General features: G+C 29.6%; 1 protein-coding gene across 3 annotated transcripts in view; it reads left to right on the top strand.

The window, feature by feature from the left end:
- The first annotated feature begins 1,203 nt into the window (after positions 1-1,203).
- The window catches only part of LOC138189097 (sialin), a 23,022-nt gene continuing 14,331 nt past the window's right edge, over positions 1,204-9,894 (top strand). For 2 of the 3 annotated variants that reach the window (XM_069131255.1, XM_069131254.1), the window contains exons 1-7: positions 1,204-1,635; positions 4,088-4,329; positions 5,103-5,339; positions 5,512-5,596; positions 6,591-6,696; positions 7,001-7,262; positions 8,685-9,059. In XM_069131255.1, coding sequence (XP_068987356.1) covers positions 1,626-1,635; positions 4,088-4,329; positions 5,103-5,339; positions 5,512-5,596; positions 6,591-6,696; positions 7,001-7,262; positions 8,685-9,059 — 1,317 coding nt within the window. In that variant the 5' untranslated portion in view covers positions 1,204-1,625. The remainder of the gene's footprint in view (positions 1,636-4,087; positions 4,330-5,102; positions 5,340-5,511; positions 5,597-6,590; positions 6,697-7,000; positions 7,263-8,684; positions 9,060-9,894) is intronic. The other variant, XM_069131253.1, reaches the window with a different exon arrangement.

Raw genomic sequence — 9,894 nt, 5'->3', positions numbered from 1 at the left:
ACCTCGAAATGGTTGAATGAACATATTGATAAATATGAAAATTTTACGTTACATTACATTAAATGTTCATAATATAAGTTAATCTTCTAGCATTTTAAGTAAATCATAAATAAATTTGACATTGTAGTTGCTCAATTATAAAATGAAATGCATATTATTATAAATTATTTTTACAAGAAAACAGTAATTTTGAAGAAATCATGGTTTTGAAACGTATGATCGATTCTCGTCGATTTGTGTAATAAGAATAATATTTAAAAAATATTGATCATTTATATCAATAAATTATGTATAATTTAAAAACTTATATTCCTATGATACTTAATTTATACGTAATATGTGTTACAAATTATAATAATCATTTAAATATACAGGGTGATTGGTAACTGGTGGTACAAGCGGAAAGGAGGTGATTGTACGCGAAAAAAGGAGTCGAAAATATAGAATAAAAATTTTTCGTTTGAGGCTTTGTTTTCGAGAAAATCGAGTTTGAATTTTCGCTCGGTACGCGTGCACTTTATCGCGTCTCGTTATAACGGTTCTCACTGTAGATTTTTTCACGTAGTTTTTTCGCGTAGAATCACCCCCTTTCCGCTTGTACCACCAGTTACCAACCACCCTGTATACATAGAGTGATACATGCAATCATATTCAAATATAATAAAATAATTTTAAAATATATGATTATAATTTCAGATACACTGTTATTACCATAAATTATAATAATATAAGAGAACACAGTATATAAATATGCAACATTCAATCTCCATCACTAAATCTGGAACTTAATTAGCGTTCAATCATTTTTAAAACACGATAAGTAGAACAAGCTCTGTTTCTCTTTTCCGTACTATATTTCTATGCATAATAGTAATATAATATTTTTTATTGAATATCTAGAAATGATGAAAATATTATTGTAAGCTAGCGACGTTACTCTAAATTTATTCAGTTCTCTACACAAAAGTCCGGTCTAAAATTATGTATTCAAGAAATGGACAGATATCTCGTGGAATGACCGATTTACAGGCATGCTCTATCAATAAATAAATTAACGATCAATAAATAACGAGCGTAGCCAGACACAAGCCTCGTGGAATAACGAGACAAAGAAACGAACAAGCTTGGATTTTAAACGTACGGAACAGAGCGTAACTTTCGTTATCTACTATTTTTGCATGGGTGGAGGTTCGCAGAAAGATTCCTCAGGGTACGCGTGATTATAGCCGAAGAACAATCATGCAGTATACTCCGCGACACTAGCTGATTAACACACACTTAGAGATACACGAAACGTCTAACAAAATCTGTCAAAGGACAATATTCCTATGAATAAACATCGTGACGCGAGACTTCCTGTAAAATCAATGGAATTATAGGTATTTTCACAGAAAACGGTATACCTCAGCACGATTCCAAGAAACGTTCGACTATCTTTGTATCCTTTCGATATTGATACGGAATAAAGTTTGCTTTTATCAATTAAACGTAGAATAAAGACGTTAATGATCTTTAAGATTTTTCTTTAAGAAACTTTATTCGCGGAAGACATCGCGTGTGCGTAATTTCTTCGTTCGATTTAACTGGCGGAGTATCGTAACCTGTGAGGCAAAGAAATCGACGAAATGGCCAATAGTAAGTAAAATTTTCTTTTAAAAAGGGAAATGCACGATTCCACGCGAAGATTGCCGAGTATCAGTAATTGAAATTGCATATGAATGCAACTGTACTGAAGAGAATGATCGTTAACTTCAGTCATATAAATTTCAGATCATAGCTTTTCTAATTAATGTAAATATTTGTTCGATTGAATTTATTATTATTATTTGATTTTATATTTATTTTATTACACTAATTGTTAAGTTGTTTGACTTTTTAATTAATAACGTATTTTATTGTAGTAATCGGAAACTAAAATCGCAACGTGGTGGAATCTATGTCATGTTATAAATAAAAAATCATCTACATCTACATTCGTTATATGCAAAGAGCTTTGTGTTTTCAGGTCCACAACATTTTCATTCAATTAGATATATGTATATAATTACAGTGTATTTATGAAAATTATGTGTATTCAATTGATACATTATTTTTTGAAATTAGTCACTTTAGGGAAACAATACTATAAGTCACATTTCTCTTTTTTTACACAACAGGAATTTTTCAATCTAGTATGTTGTCAATCGATCTTATGTTACCGATATTATCCTTTCGTTTGATCTTGGAGCTAAACATATATTTTTCTATCCTTCTTATAATTTAAAAAATATTACGTGTCATTAAGTATTAGAGTCATTAAGTATCTAAAGCATTAAAATATCATTTGCCTTAAAAAATTGTATTTTCATCCATATCCAACAAATTATTTCCATTTTTAACTATTTTATATTGATATATTAAAATAAAAAAGTCAACGAAATCTTCCGGTTATGATGGTTTTTTTTTAATCTTCAATTGAAATATATTGAATAAAAATTAAGTGTGAAAAGGGTTGTGTTTGTTACGAGTCTGTCAATGTTTAATATTCATTCATCTTCTTTTTATCAAATTACGTAACCATAAGAATGATTGTTTTACATATTATATCTTTAGATATCAACAGATATTAAAATATCACTTAATCTTCCTATGATCGTGATAAGGAAGAATAAAATATAATAACAGATGTTATTATAGGTGATAGACTTTTTATTGTCTTACTACTCATAGATTTCGTCTGGTTGTCTGAAATTTTCGTGATATGATAGATGCCAGTATTAGTACAAATTATCGCTTAATGATTTTATTCTTACTTTTCATCATCATTAGCGAATTCGAACGAGTACTTCCCATGTAAATGAGTCAATGAAATGATTGACTCTTCACTTTGATTGCATATCTTTTACCATGAAATAAAATAGTACGAAGAAACTTATTTATATATTACACGATGGAAGAAGATATTTCGTAGTATCTCACGTTTGAATATTACATATCTTTCAATCATTCTTTCGTTGTAGCAAAGAAAACATCATAACCTTTTGTAGTGAGACAGTCCAGTACTTTCGATAGAGATATCGATATTTTACAATTAATTAACTGTAGATCCTTTTTTAAACTATATTACGTTACGATCCTTTTACTTTAAATATCTTTATGTTTGTTTCATCCTGCTGTAAGACTAAGAGATACAGACATAACCTAAAATTTATTTTAATTTAATTTTATCTATTAGTCTACATACGCCGCGATATCTTCTGATTCTTGATTTCATTGACATTGATATTTATATTATTTGTTGCTATTTCTGTATTCAGAGATAGGATCATATTGGCAATTATTCTATTCTTTGGATAAATCTATCACACCGTTCTGAGCCGAAAAACCTTTATTGCACTCTCTAGGGATAAAAACAAAAGAACATCTTAAACCTATCGATTAAATCTATCGATTGTATCTAGAATTATCTTCTAGTTACTATTTATTGTAACTAGTGCATCTGCATATGGATGGCGAGCGCGAACTCTCGTTGTCATTTTCAACATTATTATTTTATATATTCTTTATTTTTTATTCAAATTGGACAAACTTTCCGATGTTTTCTATTTACTTCATCTTTTTAATCATCAATCAGATTTTCCGATAAGATTCAGATTAGGAGACCATGCATACTAATAGGTAATTATAATTTATTATATTTTTGTAATTCTTGAAAATAGTTTCAATAGCTTAAATACAAAATTTTAGTCAATGAATCGTCTTCTTGATAATCTCGATCAATAAAACCAGCGTCCTTTAGCACAATTCAGTTAATACTATTAGTGGAATCTTACAAATCATGAGTTACAAGTTATCGGTATTAATAAATTCTTTCGCATAGCAGAAACAGGTGTGGTAATAAAACAAATGAAATAGAAAGTTTCAAAGTAAAAGAATTGCATTGTATGTATGTACATATATATGTAGATACTGTACTTTATTAAAATTTGTATTTCAGTTGATTCAAATTAATTTTAAAATAATAATTATCTAATTCTATTATAAAAAATCAGTACCAACTATATTTTATTATACATGAATGTGTTCAAATAAATTAAACGCATTTTAGAAAAAGAACTGATATCATGCCGGGACGTGCTTTGGTATCTTGTTTTCTGCGGTTTCGCTATAAATTATATGCTGCGGATCAACTTGAATCTGACGATAGTAGCGATGGTAATACCTCGTCCAAAGCTGGCAACAAATTCTCAATGTGACATCGAAAATCTACGGTTATACAACAAAACAGACGATAGTAACAACACACTTGAGACTACAATACCTACATCACACTCGGAGCGAGATATTATTGTACGTATATTTTTATACTTTTTCTGTATAATAATAATTATAATTGTAATCATTGTTCATTTCATCATTTTTTGATGATTATTATATATTTCAGACCTCATCTTTTAACATTTTCATGTTCATATACCTAAACAAGCTTCTCTAGTGTCGAATTATTTTCGGTCTGGCTTAACATTTTCTAATATTTAAAAAAAAAAAATGTTTAAATATTATAAAAGCAAGTTTTCATATATTCTTTCATTTGATGTCGTAAAATAAAATAAAATCTTTTAACGTTAAGATAGAACAAATACTTAAATAGTTTACCTTAAAATTTGAAATATTTTGTGTAAGATGTTTATTACCTTCTAATTGATAAATTGATACCTGTTGATTTTGTGATTTGAAAGTATCATTTGTTCATCTATTTGAAAATAAGTTACTACTATTAAAAATATAGGTATATATAGAAACATATATGTCCTTAATCTAAAATTAAGCCATTTTTTATTTAAAGGCATATTAAGAAAGCAAATTCATTTCATTTAAGATTTCATTATTGAAAAATTAATTTCAAAAATCCACAAAGTTATTTTATGAAAGTGACTAATTTTATAACTCATATTTATATAGATAATATAATCCTTTAATTCAATAAATGTAAATTGTATTGACAAATGTACTAATTTAAGTTAGAAAAATTTACCAAATGTCCAACTGGACAAATTGTAAAGTATAAATTAAATAATAAAAAATGTATTAATGATATTTCTGGGTTTGAATATTGTTTTCAGGACGATGATCGATTTGCATGGACCGAGCATCAGCAAGGTTTAGCTTTGGGAGCTTACTACTGGTTGCATTGGACATCGCAACTTCCTGGAGGGCTTCTAGCAAGACGTTATGGTACAAAACTTGTTTACGGCTTAGGAAATCTCTTAACAGCGATTCTTGGCTTCTTTATTCCGTTTATGACCCATTACCACCTTTATGCTCTTGTGACACTACGGGCTCTCCAGGGCCTGGTCGCGGTAAGTCAACAAAAGCATTAAAACTCGATGAAATAAAAATGGGTAATATTATAATTAAAATAAAATATTTCGGTAATAGTCTAAATTTAATTGTGAGCATTATGTATAAAACCATCGTTGTTATTCAAACGAAAAATATTCGGACAGTTTTCGATTAAAATTATTTATTTAGGGTGTTGTATGGCCTTCTATGCATGACATGACCGCCAAATGGATTCCTCAGAATGAGAGAAGCAAATTTGTTAGTTCCTATTTGGGTAAAGTATCTACAATGTCATAATACATATGTGTACTTATCTATATGTATATTTAATAATTATATATAATAATTGTACATATTACTATATATGTATATTTCTAACAGACAATTTGCATAAAATATCTGAAATATTTTATGATATTTCAGTGTAACATAATAATTATTATATTATACATATAAACATATTTTAAGTGTTCGATTAAAAAATGATAGAAACGTTTGTTATTTACAGTAGAAATGTTTTCTAAATTTTTATTCTTATTTTAAAATAATGAAATATCAAAAGGATTTGAGACTTCTGTCAGAAAAAATGCATTGAACTTAAAACTGACGCACTAAATTTTGTTATCTTGGTAATATAGCAAAAAAGACAATTGCAGTGAAAGTTAACTAATTTAATTTTATATGTATATTAAAAGTTAATTGTCTATATACCAGATTCTGATATATAGAATCTAGAATCCTATGTCGATATTTTTCGAGAATTTTCCTATTGAAATTTTTATTTCCATTCTACATTCTCGATTTTTCCTAATACGAGCAACTATTGTCTTTCAGGTATACTGTGATTTATTTGTAATCATATAACTCTAGTATTAACTAATTTTAGTTACGAAATCTAAAGTGGTCTTTCTTATGATCATAATTGAGACATTGAGAGGAAAAGTGGACTAAACCACATCTTTCTGAATGTGAGATTACGGTATTAATTTATTCTAATAAACTGTATTAATCATACAGAAATGAAGACATTCGTTTCTTCCAAATCAGATCTAGCTACTATACCAAAATTACTTGTTACACTAATTTGTGCTCACATTTATTGTAGACGACAAATTATCAAGTATATTGTGTAGTGGGACTAATCCACCTGTACTCTCAACGTTTTAATTCTTAATTACTCGTATCATAACGACTGAAGTCATTTCTTAAGAGAAAAAACTGCTAATGGTTCCGCCCTACGACAGATTTTTAAATATGTCACTTTTCAGGTAGTTCTGTCGGTGCTGCTATAACTTACCCCCTTTGCGCAGTTGTTAGTAGTACATTCGGTTGGGGTACTGCATTTTATATAACATCATTACTTGGAGTCATTTGGTAAGATCATAGCATAGTAGTCGTCAAATTTGCTTTAACGTCAGCTTCCGCTTTTATTGAAAAAGGCAGTTCTTGGACATTTTTAATATTCAAATGTGTAGTGTATAAGAAATTTACTAACTTTTGCTCAAAACATTTTTTTAGTAGATTATAAAAAATGACTAAAAATTGGTGGTTAATCTGGGAGGATAATCTTACCAAAATATATAACATTCTTTATACTACACTATACTATACTTTATACTATACTGTAATATTCTTTATACTACAAAAAACAGATCTTGACATAAGAAATAATTCCAAGGTACTGTTTCTGGCTATTCCTCATACACGACTCACCTCAGCAACATCCTCGAATATCTGACGAAGAGAAAAAATATATTTTGGAACATCTTGGTAGTTCGATCGACGAAAAACAAACTGTTATACCTTGGAAACATATACTGACATCTGGTCCAGTTTGGGTTACAATCGCAGCTCACTGGAGTGGAGCGTGGGGCTTTCTCACCCTAATGACTCAAGCTCCAACTTACTTTAACTTCATTCACGGATGGAATATCAATGCGGTAAAAACATATCCTCTGAAACATAATTTCGTAAATAGCTTATTTATTTATTACAATTCTATTAAAATTTTGAATGCTTAAAACGTTTTGTGTCGAATTGAAGCATTCTACAAGTGATAATTTTATAAAGTATGACATAAAATGTAGATTTCATATTTATAGAACTATTACTTTAATTTTCAATAACATAACCACTGTTCCTTTCGATAATTTTTTGTTATCCAGCATTCTCACCGGCTCTTTACTGATAAATTTGTCTTCCTTTCTGAAAATGAATTCCTTCACGAAATACGATGATATCAACAAAAATAAATCTTTAAAATATCCCATTTTTGGAACAAGGCTAGAGGGTAAAATTGAAAATTTCAACTAAACTCCACTACTTTGAGTGCACTCTTCATCGGTATATGAGGTCTATCGTTATCTTATTGAGAATGGACAATTTTTTTATCAATTCCCTTTAATTCTCTTCAGTAGTCGAAAACAGCAAGTAATTATTTAGTAGTGTGGCTTCCTCATAGATTTCAATAACATTGAAATCTCTACGATAGCATTAACTGCTACACATAAATTTAGTGCAATCTATAACCCATTAATTTTACACCTTTATTGTGTAGGTTAGGTTATATTAATAGGAATATGGTCACCGTTAAGCGTGTTCGCCTACGTCAAAATACACGCCACAATGAATATTCGTAAGACAGATTTAACAAAAGTTTGTCGCAAATATCTTGGAGACTAAAATTGACTAAAGTTGTTGAGAATGATGGCCTTGACAACATGTTTCAAGATCATTGAAATCATTTCTAAATAATTATCTTGCTATAATATTCTAAATAATGTCTTGCTCAATACAGCGTATAAGATATATGTAGTGGTTCTGAGTGAACGATTAAAAGATTAAGTTTCAGAGAAAAAACGAATCTGTAGATAACATATACAATATGTATTAGGTTATCCGGAAAGTGTCTGTCTTTCGCAAACGTGTTTTTCACAACAGTGCACCTTCATACAAACGTGAAACCAAGTCTGTGAAATATCGCGGTGTTTATCTCAACAAAATAAAATGGATCGTACGTAATTCGACAAAATAATATAAAACAAAAAACGTTGTGCGTCTATTATTTCCTCATAAAACGAAAGAAACTTTTCAGACAACTTAATACATATATAGAGAGGAATCTCTATTACGTATCTTGTGATAGCAAAGCCAAAAAGACAATTATTTACTATATTTATATATATATATATATTGTTATTAATTTTTGTCTGTCAGCTACAAAATGAGATTGATTTGCATAGATTTCTCATTCAGTAACGTATTCAATATTTAGATTACTTAGATGATGAAATAAACCTCTATTTATTATTATTTAAACTTGCTCGGCAGTTTACTAATCAATAATGAAAATTTGTTTGCAGACTGGACTTTTGTCTGGAGCCCCGCATATACTAAGAATGATTTTCTCGTATTATTACTCGATCATGAGCGACTGGCTCATACGTACCAACAAAATGAGTTTAACCAACGTTAGAAAACTGGCTTTGTTCGTATGCACTGGTATGCACGGGATTTTCATCTTGGCTTTGGGCTATAGCGGATGTCATCCGACGCTCGCAGTGGTCTTCGTGATGGCGGGAACAACTGTAACTGGTGCGATTTCCGCTGGTCCCTTGGCGACTTTTGTGGATTTGAGTCCGAATTATGCTAGTATTCTTCTTGGATTTTGCGGAATGATAGTAATAGCCTCTGGATTCATTTCGCCAGCAGTGGTTGGTATTTTGACGAACAATAACGTAAGTATGAATATAAAGTAATTTTCTATTTTGCCTTATGCGAATATAGGTTAGTCCTTTGCAACAGCATGGATATAATAATCCATGCAGCATTCGAGATTTTATCTCAACTAATCCATACTCGATAAGCTAGTTTCAAAAGTTACCTAAAAATTGCACACATGTTTACATTTTCTTTAAACTAAATTCCGACATAACAGAATATGATTCATGTGAAATTTTAAATCATAAAATTTTAATAATTACTTTTTTATTAATGATCAGATATTACGATGCTTAAATTCTAATACTTTTCAAATATTTAACTAACTTCAATATGGAAAAATATAAACACAAAAAATTGCTAGAGTATATGTCAATATAAACAGTGATAATGCGAAAAGAATGAACGAAAGAATCAATTCTGTTATAGTCGAAGGTATTTGTGAGATAAATGGTTTTATTTTCATTTTTTACACTTTGAGATAAAACATAATGACAAATATAATGATAAGATACATGATAACGCATATTTTGATGCATTTTTCATTAACAGGTATATCTTTGCAATTTTTTATCGTTCTATTTTTATAACATTTAGAATTGTATTAAAAAAAAATAAAGTAAATAAATAATGTCCACCTTTCTTTTATGAAACGTGCGAAAGAAAACCAGAATTGCATCCTGGAAATTGTTTCAAGATATATCATACACTAAAACATTACAAAATACAACAATAGTGTGAATAAAACTGGTATTTAACCCTTCGCTTCGAGTGCCGCTTATAGGCGGCGCCCGCGAGATGACCTGTGGGTACGAGCGCCGCTTGTAGGCGGCGACCACGCGACGAATCCTG

The sequence above is a fragment of the Bombus flavifrons genome, chromosome 18 (assembly GCF_040668555.2).
Source record: "Bombus flavifrons isolate JBK064 chromosome 18, iyBomFlav1_principal, whole genome shotgun sequence".
In the NCBI taxonomy this organism is placed as follows: Eukaryota; Metazoa; Arthropoda; class Insecta; order Hymenoptera; family Apidae; genus Bombus; species Bombus flavifrons.
Note: the sequence above shows the minus strand (reverse complement) of the source record. Positions and strands in the feature narration are given on the sequence as shown.